At 37.0% G+C, this 18,562-nt stretch overlaps 1 protein-coding gene across 10 annotated transcripts in view; it reads right to left on the reverse strand.

The window, feature by feature from the left end:
* The window catches only part of EYA4 (EYA transcriptional coactivator and phosphatase 4), a 142,246-nt gene that overhangs the window by 36,330 nt on the left and 87,354 nt on the right, over positions 1-18,562 (reverse strand). For 6 of the 10 annotated variants that reach the window (XM_033056429.1, XM_033056430.1, XM_033056425.1 and 3 more), the window contains exons 4-7: positions 12,006-12,130; positions 10,809-10,877; positions 5,806-5,898; positions 42-108 (exon numbers count right to left, since the gene is read on the reverse strand). In XM_033056429.1, the coding sequence (XP_032912320.1) occupies positions 42-108; positions 5,806-5,898; positions 10,809-10,877; positions 12,006-12,130 (354 nt within the window). The remainder of the gene's footprint in view (positions 1-41; positions 109-5,805; positions 5,899-10,808; positions 10,878-12,005; positions 12,131-18,562) is intronic. The other 4 variants (XM_033056434.1, XM_033056433.1, XM_033056431.1 and 1 more) reach the window with 2 other exon arrangements.

Raw genomic sequence — 18,562 nt, forward strand, 5'->3', positions numbered from 1 at the left:
GCCAAGGTCTATAAAAGACTAGAAGAGGTGCAGACACTAACTTGGAGGGATATATCTGTGGAGAGTACTGGTGCGCTGATCTGGGACTGTAGCCACTACTTGTTATTACTGCAAAACAGAAAACAAGAGTACAGCAGTTAGAAACACCATGAGACCTGCACAGCCACACAGTGTGAACTAAAGCAACGTTAACAGAGAAGCCTATTGAAATGGACAGCTTTTCAAGGAAGTAGATGTCACCAGAACTGCAACATATTTAAAAAAAAACTAGAAAACTCCCAAATCTTTCACTGTTGTGCAGAACTCTTTAGTTAGTATGGGTGTATCAGATTTTCTCAACTTGACAAACACATTTCTGAGTATATTGCAGAGCTTTGTATTTCATACATCACCTGTGTTCCACACACTGTTGATCTTTCAAATTTGCAACTTGTATTAAAAGGGGTAGTTAAAAATAATCTTATAATTTAACATATTTCATGGGGTTGAAATAATGTACATATACCTTTATAGTCTCACATTAACAAGAAGTTCAATTTTAATACTGGATAGGAAAAGCATGTTTTATATGGTAACTAATTTTAGTTAGCTTAGGTGATGGAAAATACTGGATTGAGCACTAGAAAGCAACTACCATTCTTTATAAACAGGCCAATAAGAATATAACCCCTAACAACAGCATTTTTATTTTAAAGTATGCATAAACAGTCCTGTTCAGTAGCCATCCAAATTCTGTGTATCTATACCATTCACAGCTGCATTCTTCCAAGAAAGCTAACAGAACAATAATCATAACCCATTAAAATTTCATCCAGAAGCAGTGCTCACATTGGATTAATTCCAAGTGTTTGGAAGTTTCCCTTTCCTTTAGCCATCTGTCTTGACTAAGACAGATGTATTCCAAATATATGTACTCTAAAGTGTTGAACCAATCCCTTCAGAGCAAATCCATACTGGGCAAACATACAGAGTGTCTTTATTAGGCCATCTGCTGTTCATTCACTTTTCAAAAGATTAAAGTAGTACACAATGAAGCACTGGAATTTCTTTAGTCTAATCAATCATAGTTGTACTTCAAAGTGTACCCTCTTCCTGAGTTATTCATAATGGTAGTAGAAATGAACATTCAGAATTTTATAAGTGACAAATAGGTTTAGGTTCCTAACTATTTTATGAAACATGATACATTTCTACATCCAGCCCTAATTAACGTCTCTCAGATCTATTGCTTTGAACATACACAGAACTTCATATTTTTAAAGATAGTTTAAATGCATTTAGAATGTGTAGGACTTAAAAGGAAAATACAGTAGAAGAAAAACAATTAACTTCTTTTTAAAATGTGCAGTTAAGTACATCTTGAAAGTAAAGAAGAATTGGATAATAACTTTTAAAACATGTGCCATTAGATTTCATAAAAGAGTTGCAGTTCGAAAAGATACTGAGGGTTTGCCTGTGATGGAAATCTGCTAAATTTCATTTTGTGTGGATATTGTTTCTGTGGGTTTTTTTGAGAATGCCTTTCTGTGGTTTAGGCTCAACCCACAGAGCAGTCTGCTACATGGGCAGGCAGCTATTCCCAGAGTCAGACAAACCTATGGCTGTTTCTATCAATGTAACTGGTTCACAGAACTCTAAATAATGCTCTTGGTTATTTAAGGCTTGATGAGTAATTAGTCTTCCCTGTTGTAGCTCTGTGACCTTTCTAAAGACAAGCAATAGCAGAAGAGTGACCTTGGTGGTTCTCAGGGGAAGGAACTTTTGTGATCCATTATCGGCTTATCGGATCATTTTTGCCATACTGCTTCACTTTTGTCTCATCATTTGCTGGATGAGAGCTCAATCAATTAATCAATTTTGTTAAAGCACATTTAGCATGCCACTCCACCTTATATAAACTACAAAAAAATTAATTAACTATTTATTTAAATCACTTGAGCTATCAAAACCTAATACTTCTCAGCAAAAACTGTCCTGCCTGCCTTTTTATTCTTTCTGCATATACCTTATTTTTAAATTCAAACAATAAAGTAAAATACGTTTGGAATGTGTCTGGTTTTAAATTTCTTTGGTTTTATGCCCAATTTTCCCTGAGAATACTACCAGTTGTCAGGAAGAGGAAGAGGTAAGCCTAAAAAATCTGTTCTTTTCACTGTATCTCTGTAGCTTGTCCCTGCAATTTGTCCACTACATTTTTGACTGTGACATCTTTGGGAAACACAGGTTGTAAGAGAATACTACATTATATTGTTTAATTACATTATAATATATATTATAACATAAAATCATATATCAAACAATATTATGATACAATACTAATGTATCATAAGAGAACACTATGATTGAGTGGAGCCTGTGGACCAGACCGGTATCTCACAGATGAAACTGCTAATTTTCAGGGTTATCAAACTTTAACAGCTTTGGCTGCTGGATAGCTTCCTAACATCTCCCTTCTCTGAGGACTGCTGGCAGTGGAGGAGATGGTGGAGATAGGTTGCTGTGGGTTTTGTGGTGTTTTATACAGGCACTATATAAAATGGGGCTAAATGCTCTTTTGTGTTGCTCATGTTAAAAAAAATTCCAAAATAGTTTATTCTCTGAAAAACTCAAATATTCCCAAGACTTCACTACCTGAAATTACCAGAGGAATGCCCTTCAGGGCGGGTATAAGACCCTTGATCTCTCCAGTCCCCATTAACAACTTTTCACAGAGGGGGCAAGCTGACAGCCAGGTCTTACCAGTTACTCTTAGCTCAGCTGGCCAAAGTGGTTGTGGAGGATTTAAATGACCATTAACTGTTTTAATAGCATGTTTTGGGTTCAGTATATTAATATGGGCTGGAGTTTTGTATTTTGTCAATATACATCTGGAAAATTCTGTACAAAAAGGTTAGGTTAAAAGGGCCTCATTTAAGTGACATCACAATCTCTCTGCGCAAGGGAATCAAATGTAGGTTAAACAGCAGTGACATTCCCTAATCGCACCTTTATAGCCTTCAGAAATTGTTTTATATATCTATAAACTATATTCTATGTCCTGTGTATAATAAATACTAAGTAAAAACAATGGGAACATCAAATACCTCTCTCTCCACTCCACAAAAATGATAAAACAGTTCTCAAATTAATTCACTACTGTAAGCAGTATATACACTGTATTACAGTACAGCAGCTGCCACAAATTCACAGTGCGTGAAAATCTCAGTTAAGGGCTGTGCACCTCTCCCAATCCTGTGAATGCCCACCCAGTGGGAATGCACTGTAGATTCACAGAGCTTAGAACTGTGGACACTAACTACCAAATTACCAACTGTTCCTCTTTGAAGGAGGAGGGGGTGCACACTGTGACTCCTCACCTGGCTAACCCGTGCCCAAAGGCTCAGGGTCTCCTGGGGCAGCTGTACAGCACAGCGGAACTGGGGCTGCAGCCCCGAGCAGGACCTTGCCAATCCCAGCAGCCAGGGCAAGGCCTCCAGGGGAGTTGCCACTCTAAATTCAAGAGATCTGTGTGCTTTATCTTTTCAGCTTTTCAATCAACAGCTCCCAGAATCACAGTTTTCTGGGAAGTCTAATCTGTCTCTCCTGCCCCATACCTCACACAATCTGACCATCGCTTGCAGCTGGTCATTAGGGACAGAGATGACTACTTTATACCTCACAGGGCTTGTTGAGCCTTCTGCTCAGTTCCAGGACAGGTCATGTGTGTCGACAGCCCTTGGAGCAGGGAAATCAATTTTAATGGGTAGAGTGTTTGAAGGAGAGGACTTCTGCATGGCAGACTCTCAAATGCGTTTCAGAACCAGGAGTTCCTTTTTCACCCATGTCTCTTTTCATAAAAGACAGAGAAGTGCTGGCATCATGACTTCGCCATAGTTGAAAGTAACACATATATGTCCCCCATTTTCAGGAAAAAACAAACTATTCAGTGTTGGGCTTTAAAAAAATTTTAAAAATATTACTCATTTTTTCAGTCGCAGGTGGCTCATTTGAAATGTATCTACTACTCAGCATTTACTGTCTTTGGCAGCCCACTAAACTTCCCAACTAACCAGTTAGGCTAAGAACTCAGAGAAATCCTGGTTTTGCTGAGTTCTACTGCTCTTTAGCACTTCTCCCATAAAATTAGAGGAAAAAAAATTGCCTGATTTGGGAGTACAAGTAAAAGGCAAGTGGGAAAGTAATATATTCTATCTTTATGAAAGGCTGAATGCGTTATCAGGGCAGCTCTGTGTCTCGCTCTGATGATGGACACTGCACGTCACCCAGACAGGCAGGCTATTGATTTCCCACTGAGAAGGACTGTACTCATTTAATGCTTGAGTTTGTGCACTAAATTGAGATTCAGGTTCGTATTTCTTTTGAGTACGCAGGTGGCTAACAGGCAGAAAAGGATTATGCAAGGCTCAAATTCCTGCCTTTTTTTTTTTTTTTTTTTTTTGAGGCACCAACTTTCCAAACATCCAAAGTGTAGAGATCTCAAGACTTCTTTTGAAGTCAGTGGAAGGTGATGGGTGAGTGGCACCTGGGGAAATCAAGCTGTTACTTAGCTATCTAAACCTGAGCTGAAGGCTTCAATTCCTGGCACTCCAATGTTGCCTTAGCCATAGAATACAACTCAGCTGCCTTAAATACATGGCAGAAGCTGATATAACTTCACCAACAATGAAAACATAATATATATAGAGGTGGATATTTTATGAATTGTAATCATTACTAATACAATCTTAGCACTAAGTAAAAAATAGAATAAAAAAAGAAAAGCTAAATTTTAGCCCAGACTATTAAATTTTTATGGAACTTTAAGCCTTTAAGCTGAGGTTTTCTTAGTATAATTATAATGAGGGCAATATTTTCATTTTTCTAATCAGAAATAATAAACACTTTAAATTTCACAAAATACCTCTCCTTCAGGCATTAAATTAGTTATAAATATTTCACTGAATAATCAACTTTTGGGTTTAGTTAATGCCTAAAAGACAATTCCAAAACCCGATCAAAAAATTAATTACACAGAAACACTGTGATTTCCAAAATATTTTAAGTAGGGCTTGACTATCTAAGCCTACCAAAGTAATGGTAGCATCAGTGTTGAGTGGTGATTCATGGCTTTGGTGACATTTCAGTGAGGCCATTACTGAACTGGTATTTCCAATGCAAAACTTTTTCTCCCTCCTCTCCTTTTTAATATTTTTATTAGCAGGATTCAACTTAATGATTAGAAGGCTGATTACCTGTACTTTTCCACAGTTCATCACATTTTAATAATTCATAAGGATCTATTAAACCACTGTTTGAATTTTTTGAGAAGTAATTGAAGCCTATGATTATTTAAAGTAAAACTATTTTCTTGGAAAGAAAGCAGCTCATCCCAGTGGAAGGAGACTAATAGGACAATAGTACCACACTACTAATAGGACTAAAAGGACTAGCACCAAGGTATAAACCTTAATATTTGAAACTGTTCAAATTAGCATGGCTTTTTTTCTAATATCTTACAAGACTAAGAAAAAAACTGAGAAAAAAAGACAGTACCATAATAACAGTATGATTTTGAGACTTTTGCAAACAGCAGTGACTTAGGCATCATTATTAGGCATTCTTTAAGATTACATCTCATGTAAATTGCTGAGTTGAATTTACAAAAATGAAAAAGCTATTATTTATATCATCATTGTTATGTATAAAATACTATAATATTTTATAGTAGGTTTGTAAAGATTGCTTCCATGCAAATGTTCATTAGTGAAGGTTGCTAAATGCTGCATTAATTGCATCTAACAAAACATCATTTAATTATGGCTTTACCTGACCCAGTGAAAGTGTCAAGCGATGCATCTCCAGTTGTTGTTGCTGTTTCACTGTTGTTCATGGGTTCTGTTTTGACTGCAAGAAGAGACACTACATAGAAGAATAAGTAGACATGAGATTTTACTTCTAGATTTGTACTGGAGTCCTCATGCCAGTCTCACTAGAGATAGTTGAGCTCAAACAAGCACACGTGCAACAGCTTCAACCTTCGCTTTAGCACCATTCTGAGACAATCAACAGGAATCTGACAGGAATTCCCATTTATCTACACAGCTCTGCAGTGTCTGTGCATTTATCCAGCTATTGGTTTTAGCAACTGGAATATCTTCTGGGGAGATTTCAACCTAAGTCTAATTGATTCTAACAATTCCCTACGAGCAGCACAGAGGAAGGAAACATTAGCTGTCAAGGGATGTAGCACATAACAAAAGCAGTTTTGCCTGACCAATTATAGTATGGTTTCATGCTAATACAGAAGCAAATTACTTTCACAGCGCCAGCATGTTGCCTTTCCCTTTCGCCTTTTACAGAGTCTGTGGGGGCCTTTTTGAGCTAGGTTACCAGCAAGCAATTTTCCATAACTGAAGAGAGAAGTTTGAAAGAAAAAAGAGCCAAAGAACTAGAGCAGGACACAAATGACAGCCATGACAAGTCAGTTCTTACTCAGAGGTTGCCAAACAGTTGGTCTACTCTGAACTCTAATTTATTTCTTAGAGATGATCATCATGCAGTCTTATCATACAAGCCGTAACTGAAAGCACAAAAAGCACCACAGAGGCAATACAGATTTTATAATTTAATACATTACCTGGACAGAACATTTGGCATGGACATTTGTAATGGAATTTGGGAAGCACCCATCCAATTGATGTGGTAAGAAACAGCAGTAGGGAACACACTGCTGGTCCTATTGGCTATCTGACTGGCAAATGTGGAAGCCTCAACACATTAATGCAATCTCTTCATGAAGGTCAGTTAGGGTTGGGCATGGACATTCATCAGACACTTATGGACATCACAGGTGTGTGCCCAGGGGCACAGAATGAAGAGGCAAGGAAGGCCTGCACCGGCAACTGCCACAGCTGCATGCCAGGTATCCAAACTCCGAGGGCACAGCCTGGGATTTGTGAAGAAACCCTTGCTGTGACAGCCAGGCTGGCAGAGCCCCCCAGCAGGTCTAACACAGACCAAGGAAAGGCGTGCTCTGCTAGCTGGTTACCTGACGCCTCTGAGATGCCTCAGCTAAGCTGACCAAAGCTCTCATCTGTCAACATCACTGCATCCACACTTGACTTCACTGCCAATGGTATGGGAAAGGGGGGAATTTCGTGTTCTGAGCTGGCAATGTATTTAAAAGCTGTGGCTCAGATTCAAGTCACCTAAATCAAGCATATAAAAGGTGCCTACTAATCTCCCTTTATGTTTAGCTGAGACAGAGAGGTACTTCCAGAGGCTGATTCAGTCCAAGCATGGCCTGAGCTGCCCTCAAGTTCACTGTCCCTCATACAGTCTGCAGAGGAAAAGGCAGTGCATGAGCTAAATAAAGGACTTTGTTTCCTTGTGGGAAACAAACAACACCTACAGACCCATTCTGCTATTCTTCCCTGTGTCTGTGAGCACTGTGAGTTATTCATTAGAAATTGCACAGCTACCAGTAAAGCTCCTGTGACAAGCCCTGTGTGAGTTACCCCTCCTACAAAATCACATCCCATTTCCAGTCACACTGCCTAATGGATCTTCAGAAAGCTGCTGATGTCTACAACTGTACAAGTGACCTGTGTTGAACTCAGAGGGACACCTCTGGATCAAGCAAGAGACATTGGGTTGCATTTCTCTCTGTGACTGCTAGAGTGCCCTGCAGCATTACCAGTGTACCAGTGCCAAACCAACCAAGAAGCACCTTCTGGTTTCAGTTATACAGTTGTATCTCTCCATTTACTATCTGAGATCAAAAAAATTTTGAATGTGTGTCTTTTGAATGTAAACTTCTTTTCATTATTGTTTCTCTTTCATAAAACTACCATGTCCAAATAGTCTCCCTGCAAGCAGCAGGACATTAATTCAATATGGAATCATTAGGGAAGAATTTTTGCCACAGTTTTTCTAGTTGTTGTGCACTCCTCATTTTGCTATCTATTATCCTTCCATTAAAACAAAACAAAACAAAATAAAAAAAAAGACAAAAAAAACCCTGACAGAAACAATACAAAATGTAAAAAAAGTAATTCTTAAGAGTACTAGAGTGATCACTCATTTCCATTTCTACAATTATTTGAGAAAGATGTGATTTTGTTTTCATCATATCAATAAAACACATATCAAGAAAAAGTTCAAGGGTCATTTGTCACAAAATGATGGCCTCCACTAAACCTCTCAGTCATGTCAAGCATGTATCATTGCCTGAAGTATCAAGAGTATCTAAATTAATTTATTTTCTGATTATTACATACGGATGCCTCTATGTACTTCTGCAAAATCTGGGCATCTACCTGCACGAAAAAAAGTACTTTTTAGTACCTTTATCTCTTTCTGTTCACGAAGGTATTTCACTATTGTCCATAGTGAGCTACAAATGTTCAGTATTGCATGCAAAAAGGCAGTATGTGTTTAACTGTTATATTTAACAAAAACTTCAGTCATGAATTGAAATGTTTACTTTAGAATTGTGCCTAGTTCTGGTTAATGCCCGCTGCACTGCACTGCCATCAGCACAAATAGACATCATCTTTTTTCTTTCCCTGTCAAGCAAATAATCTCAAACAAAAGAAACTCTCTCCTGTACTTAACTTGAGGAAAAACATTATATTGGCGTTGAGTTTTGTTGGAAAATACCTATAGAAAGTGCTTTTATATGTGCTTGATTTTAAACAGTTTTACTATTTTGCATTCAGATTTTATGACAGAAAGGAATTAATCAAGGTCCTTCCTCAGTGTAGAGATTTTGACTATTACCTATTTTTCTTTATGTTGTATGTCATTAAATAAAGAGGGGAAAAAGTACAAAGCTAACTCAGGAAAAAACAAAATATTCTAACATCAGTTCAAGAGAACTAATTTTTTTTACTTGCTTAACATACTGAAAGAGTGAAAATAAAATTAAAAGCAATCTCTAAGTGGGAATACATTTGAGTACTGCTAGCAGTGAAGACTGCCTGTGTTCTGCTTTCAGCTGGGATAGAGTAAGCAGCTGTGTGCTGCTTAGTGGCCAGCTGGGCTTAGACCATGACAACATGGTGACAGAGTAGAGCTACCAACATCATCAGGTGCTGGGGCACATGATGTACAAGAAGACACAAGAAGCTGGGCTTGCTCTGTCCTAGGAAGAGGAGGCAGAGAGGAGAGCTAATTGCTGCCTGCAGCTATCTAATGGGAAGGTGCAAAGATGACAAAGAACAAAGGCACACTCACCTCAAAAGGTGCCCTGGGAAACAACAGGTGGGAACAGATACAAGCTGCACTAAGGGAAAAATCCAATTAGATGTAGGAGGAAAATGCAATGCTGCCCTGAGTGACATGATCTAACAGCAAAGCTGGCTCTGCTTTGAGCAGCGCTTGGCCCAAATGACCTCCAGGGACCTTGTCCAAACTTCATTATTTTAAGGCTAACTCAGAAACAAGCAACAGTTTCTACAATATACCTTGATGCAAGGACTTGGCCAATCAAAATGACTACTACTCTGTTGACTCCATTTTTATTTTCTCTAAAGCATTCCTCTATGTTAAGGACTGAAAATAAATGCAGAATTTTAGGGGCAAGAGGTGCTAATACTGTGCATGAAGGAGGACAAGCAACAAGTGCAACAGAAGTTACAGCAAATAACCTGATTTTAAAAGCTCATCTAAAACAATAAACCACACAGCTTGTCATAGGAATGATTTTCCTCTTTCTTTTAGCAAGCCTTAAGAGTTTTCCTGGGAATATATTTAACCAGAAGCACAATTCTAAACATTCTACTGCCTATGGACAATCAGATTTAATACAAGTAACACACTGTATTTCCTCACTACTAATAATTAGTACTTAAACTGTTACCTTCCACATTTACCTGAACATGCTGAATAGTTAAATGAGGTGCCAGACCAAGTTATCTCAGTCTTCCTAGAACTTAAAATCTTCTAACTGAGCAGGAGCATTCACATGCAACAACTTATTCTAGTGCAAATGATCTTTTGTGCTCAAGTTTTTTTTTTCTTTGCATATATATTTTACAAATGGCAAGCTAATTCTGAGGAATTTTTTAGAAAGACAAGTTTTTGAAATCTTCCTATCTTTAGTCCAAACCTGCAGAACTTAAGCACCTTTCTAATGACTTTTAGAGAAACACGGTGATTCATGTTTACACCTATGATAAATCCTGTATTTACTGCAATGATGTCACATACAGTGTTATTATTAATCCTTACAACTTATGACAATTAATAATACATGTCAGGAAACTCATAAATGAAAATAGCAGCTTGGAAAATTTGGCCAAAATTTTGTGAAGTGGCAAGTTACATGTGGCAGCACATTAGACATAAGCTTTGATTAATAACGAAAGTCTTAGTAGGAGTAAGAACAATACAGAGATGTGCTCAGGTAATCATGCAACACTTTACTTAAAAGAAAAGCAAATGGGCACTCTGTGAAAATTCTATTTGTTTGATTTCCACCAATGCTGACTACTGGCAATTCCCAGCAATGCTGAACACCATGAGACAATCCCAGTCACTCAGAGCATGTAGACAGCTAAGCTAATTATAAGCGTGTTACATTCTCCTTGCTCATCAAATGACTTTCAAAGCATTGTAAGATAACTACTTCTCACAATTTCCTAACAGTTTTCTGGCTGTGGGAAAAGCCTTTGAGAAAGGGTAGGAAAAAAATGTTTGGGTTGAGGGGGAACCCCATGACAACATTCAAACTGCATAAGGAAAGACAGAGCAAACGGAGAGAGATGTCACACAGCAGCCATGGAGACACAGCACACACGCATGCACTGTACCAGGGTCTCTCATACTTGTTGCAGAGGAGGGAGTACTGCAACTCAGCAACCAGTCTGCAGTATTTAACACAGTCATGTTGTCTCCTGAGAACAGGAATGGTACAACAGTTCACTCTCCCAATGTCTGTTCAGTGTAAATTAATAGTCTTTCAAGGCAAATCAGTGTTTTGTCATTGTACGTCAGGCATTTTAATGGAACTATATTGGTTTTATGGGTATGATTTTAACCGGTTTATTTATGCACATTGTATAACATAGAGGCATCCAGTTACTAGTGCTCCACTAGTTCATGTTTGAAGGTTTCTTTTTATGCTGGAATAAGGATTCTGTTTAAAAAATATGGCTCAGCCCTTCTTTGCAGAGCTCAGTTAGCCTCCCAGGCACATCCACTTTTCATTGACACTGACAGACTTTTATTTAAACAGACTAAGTGAATAAAATGCTCTACCTTGTGGTCAGAAAGCAAAAAAAATTCTTAGCACCAACTGTTAAAATAGACAGTAATGTATAAACTCTAAAAAAGAAACTCTAGCTTGACTCATACCCATGGTGTCACTTCCACAGACTGCATCTCAAAATGTGGCACCCTGCCTCCCACAGCTATGGCAGAATTGGTTATCTGAAAGCATTGGAATATCAGTGTTATAGCTGCATGGCAGTGCTGTCACTGCAGTACCAGCCACAGCAGTATTGACCAGCTACTGCTGAGGAAAATCTAGCAATCTCTTTATTACAAATTTTCATTACCTCCCAAGAAATGGAATTTATCAGGAAAAAAAAATCACCTAAGTCTAATTTTGGTGCACTTCTCTTGGCAGTGATTTTAATTTAACATCTAAGCATGTAACTCAGGATATAAGAGTAAATTACTACTCATCAAGGAAGTATGACATAGAAAATGCAATTTATTTTGTAAGTTACCGACAGGTATAAGCAAACATTTTACACTGTGGTCAAATGAGTCATTCAAAAATTTTCCTTATTTCATCTTTGCCCCTTGTTTCAGTTCTGCTTTCAGTTCTTACTTCACTTGGTGCAAATCAAAGAAGTGATGTTGGAATTAGAAATTTACACTTGTATGACTGACAATTTTTCATAATTCTTGCTGGATTTATAAATGGGTATATGGTCATTCTTGAAATTATGGCAAAAAAAGCATATGACTAAAAACTAGACAAAACCATCTGTGTGCCAGTTGTATCTTATACTTACCTCCTGTTCCATTTGTTGTGACTGATGTGCTACTGAGATTAGATTTATCCAGTTTGGAACTGCCTGGTGCATCACTACTTCCAACAAGATTATGAGGACTGGCTAGATCCTGCATTTCCATAGACCTGTTAAAAATCAAGGTGACAGTATTAATGCATTGTGATACCATCTAAAATAATCTGCATTTTCTGTAATAACATTTTTTTCTGTAATAACATTTATATATATATATATGGAGAGTTTTCAATGCATCCAGATTAACAAATCAGTACAGGTTCCTTTGACATCTTTGCTTTTTACCAAACCTAGGAAAGTAGGTAACAGCAACAATGCCACTGTTTTCCACTTTTCCTTTAGGTGTTATGAAGTGACACTGAAGCACATCCAGAGTTTGTCCATAAGGTAGTGTACATATATGGATGGACAGAGGGAGAGATAAATGGACAAATTCAGGTGTATAGGTATTTCTTAGAAGAAAATAGAGAAATTAGGTGAAAAGTCAGGCGTTACACAGAAAGCCAAGGCAGGAACTTCTGCCTCTCATTATCTGTATTCCAATGACCAGCCCACACTAAATTATAGAAACAGACCATACAAGTGAAGGAACAGAACTTTCATGTACATCTGGAAAATTCCTCACTCCTACAAATGTGTAAATTCTTCTTGGATCACTTGATATTTGTTTTCTGCCGCGTAACTTCTGGGAAGCTTGCAAAACTTCAAGTGAATTTACACTGCAGTGAATTCCAGCATCACAGTTACACTGGGGGCCTGTAGGTGGCTTTCATGCAGTGACAACAGATCTGCCTTTCTCAGACAAAGACAGAGCAGACAAGGAACATTTCTTGTTAGACCGGTAATTGCAATCCAATTTGCAGTGTGTGCTCGCCTATTCCTTGCTTCATTTATATATTAATTACACAGGGTTTCTTTCCCCCCAGAGAAACAATTTTGCTATATATAAGCAAATTTGCCAGCCCATCTGTAACAAGAGAACGATTTACCATATGTATACTCCAAAGGCCAACAGAAAGATTGTCTTACAGAGGATGTTAAAGCCCAATTACACTGTAGAAGGCTGAGATGGAACAGTTGGAATGGTTCAGTAACAAAACAGCTCCCAGATATTCATATTCTGACCAGGACAATTAATGGCAAACCATTTAGGGCAATATCCAACATAAGACTATTTCAAGTTTCACTTTGAAACTGCCCATCTTCTGTTCTCCACACATCCTCCTCTACGGAAAAACAAAAAAATAAAACCCCATTACCTTTCCATCAATTATGAGTCTGTCTGCTGTCTGAATCTGTTTTTTTTCCCCTCCAGAAAATGAAATTATCTGGCTTTTGTAGTCCTAATTCTGCTGAACTCCTGGATGATTTACTCCCTCACATTACATTCATTTAACCCAAGACAGAGATTCAGAGCTTTCATGTCTTGAATATATTTGAGAAAATGTAGGAAATACTATATCTCAACTGGGAAAATAAATGAAAGCCTTACCTGAAGCCACATGGAACAAAGAATCCCATTTACTCAAGCAAATGCCTGAGTCAACAATGAGATGCTGTGGCTAAGCCACTGGTAGGACAGCCTGCCCACCACCACTCTGGATGAGCAGGAGAAAAACTAGTATTGCTGCAGGCCACGCATCAGCAGGTAAGAATTTTACAGCCAGATTCAAGGAAATGCAAAGGCATAAACTGAGATTTGAACTGCACCGAACCCGATTTCTTCCTCTAATTGTATATACACTTCTACACATCTGTCAGCAGTGCATTATATTTATTGTCTACTGGAAATGTGATCACTGTTAGATGAAATAAAATGAACTCAGGTTGTTTACAAGTCTGCCAGGTTTTGTTTAGTAGTTTCTGTACAAGTATAGCAGCTAAAGGTTAAAAAAAGTCTATGAGTTTCCATCTTGTATGTGTTTAAGGGAGCAGAAGAATGCTACGCAAAATAAACAATGTGTGTTTCATTGCATATACAGTGTAATGCTCCCCACGTGTTCACTTGGTAGTTTTAAATATCATTATTTCCTGTTGAAGTATGATCAGCACACAGACACCTAATGGGCAGTCCCAGCTTAGAAAGTTCACACGTGGTTTTTTTCCCCTTGTTTTGAGTGAAAGTTACAATAATTTCTTTTCAGACCTGCATATATTATTGTCACAGATTCAAACACTTCTGTGGCATTTTAGAAGCAAAATCACTGGTTCAGCTGCCTAGTCTTTTTAGAAGTATCCATTTTAAGCACTTTTCACAGTCAAATGAATCAGGTTCTCTTAATCAAATCAGGTTTGCTTTTTTTTAAAATCAGAAAACTAGGTCCACTAATTCTCATTTTCTTGGCAAAGAATATAAACAAGCAAATTTTGTAAAAAGAATACTTTTTGTTCCAAACAAGCATGAAAACTTCTGTGCAAAGTGTTTTCTATAACAAATGGCATTCCATCCACAGATATGGCAAGTTAATTACTTAAAATTATTTTTTTTAGTAGTGTTTTCACAAATAGACATTTTTTTTGCATGAGTAAAAGACATCTTGTATTTATGGGTAGTCTATTAAAAATAAAAAGGATATCCAAAACAATAAAAAGTTTCACAAAACCATGTGTACTCATTGTATTATCCTGGGTGCTCCATCCTGTGTGAACAAGTATAGGGATTCCTTTAATATATCCCTATGTGATTTATTTACAGAAGTGCACATTACCTTCTGTGTAACATATATAATTCAATTCACTTTTTTGGATAAATTTAGTTTTACCTTTAGCCTAAATAATTCTAAGGAAGATGTAAGAGACCTACTTAAATCTTATCTTTCAGTGAATGGAGGATTCAGGAAAAATGTCTAGTAAAGTGAAAACAAAATAATTTCAACATCTTGAATTCATTTTGTCAAACTAAATGTTTATCAGAGTCCTGCTTTCACTGACTTAATCAGAAGCAGGTTCAGGTTCAGTACATGCTTTCCTGCACTAAAAAAAAGTTTAAAAGAAATCTCTGAAGGAGTAATTAATACTACTAAGTTTATGCAGTTATTTATTAAGGACTGCTTTCTAGTAATTGCAGTGTTTTCCAATTTAGGTGGAACAAAGTTTTTTGTTAAAGCTGCTTTAAAAACTACGTTGCACTATTTTTTTACATCTCTTGTTTCTTTCCCATTACTAAGCTTTAGTTTTCCCCCTCCTGCAATGTCTCAAACGGCTTTTTAGAAAAATTAAGTAAAATTCTACATTGTACAAAAAAATACATCTTGTCAGGAAATTGATTACTTGTTAAGAAGATGTTTTAATTATCTCTTGACTGTTTGAAGAAGGTTAGTATTATTCCCAGCTTCTGAGCAAAAACCTGAAACATGGCAAGACATATTTGTCTTTTATTCTGCTTTGGCTGTGCTTAAAGTCTTTGAAAGTTGGTATTTTGGTATTTGCACATGCTTAGTGGATCATTTCAGAGGCTTTTCAGAAAAGTATCTAAAACTTCCCAGAAGAGTCTCCCAGATCCCACTGCGGACTGTTGCCCACCTGTGGACAACCCTATCCAAATGAAGAGGGTTTGAATCAAAAATATGTCTGTGTGGGGATTCTGGGCCTTCCCCATTAGAGCATTTTCTGTTCCCCAGCTTGAAGTTACATCTTTTCAAGGGTTAGCCTATGCTCAGAAGTACATCCAGGAACAGCATCCAAAGAGACAAATCCTGATTATGATTGCCCCAACTGACAACTGCATCTCTCTAGTTCTCTGTAGCTTTCACTTGTGTCGTTTTAAAGGCAAAAAACTCAAGCCTTGCTTCTGCAGTTGTCTTCAAAATTCTTCTTTTTTCTCCCCCTTCATTACAATCACATATTCATTTGTGCACTGCTTTTCCTCAGCAGACATAAAATTTCTTTTCAGAAAATCTGGTTTGCTATAACTGTGTTATCCATCTGCATTTCCAGTTTAACTATTATTAAGGTGGACTAAGAGCTGGGTCCTTTCACAAATTGTATCTCCATTGATTATTTATCAATTCTACAAGTAGAACATATTTACATAATTTTCTTACAAGAGATGATGTTTTAAAATGTAAAATTTTTGCTTCATAATACAGTTCAAACTTTTTTTACCAACAAGATCAAAAGTATGAAATCACTTATCAAAGATTTATAAAAGAATAAATATTCCAACATGAAAGCAAAGTATTTCAAATCCTAGTCTAACCAGAACATTTTACAAATACCAATTCCTTTGTGCAGAATTTGAAGCAAATCTAAGTATCAGGAGAACTGAAAGAAGGACTAGGTGGAGGCTATTTAAAATGGAATAATTTATTTTCGTTTGTAAATAAACATAACAAAAAAATTTAAAGTATTTAAAATTCTTTGATAGGATATTTGCCACATACATTTCTTTAGCAGAATCTCACTAAGCTTCACTGAGGCAAAAATGCATATTATTATCATTATTACTTTTACTATTACTGGTAGGTTATTTTCCCCCTGCTTTTCTAATATCCCTCCTGCTGCAGCACCAATTCTTAAACATTCCATACTTTCTCACAGAAACCTGGATTCTTCTTCATTTAAGTTACCAGCTACCCTGGAGGTTCTGAAATTAAGCAAACAGAGATTTTCCCTTTATTTCAAATTAAGTGCAATAGGAAAGTTGGATAACAGAACTTTTCAAATTTGGCAAAATATATTTCCAACTGGTATCAACTCAGCTCTCAGACCAACTACACTGTTTTGAAGACAAATGGATTTTTTTTTTTCCATTTCCCACATAAATTTTTTTAGGCAGATCTTTCAGCCATGTTCTGAATAGGACAACTGAGCTCACCTCTATTTCATATGCAGTCTGAACTAGCTCATACAAGCCTTTATTCTGACAAAAACAATCAAAATGGATGCACATACACAAATATCATTTGTCCAATCTACATAAATGTGCAACAAAGTTTAAAACAATCAATAATTTAGATAACACCATAATTATAAAGATTTTTTTCTAATGTTTTGGGGTTTTGTTTTTGGATTTGTTTTTTTGGGTTTTTTTTAAGTTGCATTCATAGTTAGACCAGATAATTTTCATGTTTACTTGCATTTAGAAGAACTGTAAACAATGCACTTAAAAAGAAGTTACACCAGCCCTTCAAAGGCTATAGTGGGCAGTAAGAAAGAGAGTGAAGAGAGAGATTCTGGATGATGGACAGGTTTCCAGGGAATACACAGTTGTATACAAATTCATGCACACTAACACGCAGGTACATCCAATCTTATAATAATTATTTTGTGCTCAATATACACAAGGACACGTGTTTAAAGTGTATACACAACACCTTTTCATGGAAGATCTCCACCAATAGTGCAACAAAACACAGCCAAAAAACATCTCCTCAAATGAGTAACATTTCCAATCATTTCATCAACCCCAAAATACAAGTCAATATTTTCTTCTCCAGGTGCTTTTGCACTGTTTATGGCAGCCTTTGTCATTTTTTGGCAAAAGGAAAGGAAGGAAGAGCACAACCAATTAAATATTTTTGTTCCATTGAGACAAGTCTTGTTTTTCCTGGCTCATCAAGCCCACCTATAGATCTTCTTAAGCTTAGTAGATGGCCAAAATAGCAGAACTTTTGCTATTCTAGGCACAATATTGCAAAAGCTGCTCCTCCAACACACAAGTTCTGGAAGCTTGCCAGATTTAAAAACAAATAATAGTACTGGACACTAGCAAGACCTCCTTCCTGCTCTCCTTGAGGCCTCCTTTCTTGACTTGTAAAGCAATACAGTGCTAAGAAACAGTAAAATAATGCCATGTTATATTGATAAAACCAGCAAAGGTTCCTCAGAGTTTTATGTCATTACTTTTTCTTAGCAATACAGAAAACAAGTGCTAAACTTTTTGCAATCATTTGGGAATAGGAGTTGGATGATAGCTGTATAATTTCTGTTTCTTATGTGTTTGTAAGTACAGGGTCAACATTCATATTAAAAAAGTAATGGAAAGAGGCAAATGTAAAGGAAATAAATGTAAAATTGATATTCTGAGAATAAAAATACTTTCACCAATCACCAACCAATGTCAGACAGGGGGTATCAAAAAGAGGTAACCCTAGCAAAACAATGAACTAAAACATCCACATTTTTCTACCATGTTTAGGAATACCACATAGGTAATTTAAAAAATTAAAATCATAAGGCTGAGCTTTGCAAATCTGTAAGTACAAAGTAAGGGCTGCACTAGACTCCCTATGGACTATTCATTACAAGCTTGAGTATAAACATGCAGCTTCCCAGCACATGAGATTAAGCTGACAGGAAAAGAACCCATAACCAGATATTGCAATAACTGTACTGTGGAGAAGGTCCTTCTAGTACAAAGGAACAATAATTCGAGGAAAATTCAGAAGTGCTGATTTTGTTTAACAGTTTTTTTGATCTCGAATAAGCTGCTTGTCTTGCAGAGGATGGGACTCCTTAGGTAATTCTTTGGGGCATAAAGGGGCACAAGTTGTGATTGTATCTCAGTTTTGCTTTCCTGCCAATTGTTCTTCACTTGGCTA

This window comes from Catharus ustulatus, chromosome 3 (assembly GCF_009819885.2).
Source record: "Catharus ustulatus isolate bCatUst1 chromosome 3, bCatUst1.pri.v2, whole genome shotgun sequence".
Taxonomy (NCBI): Eukaryota; Metazoa; Chordata; class Aves; order Passeriformes; family Turdidae; genus Catharus; species Catharus ustulatus.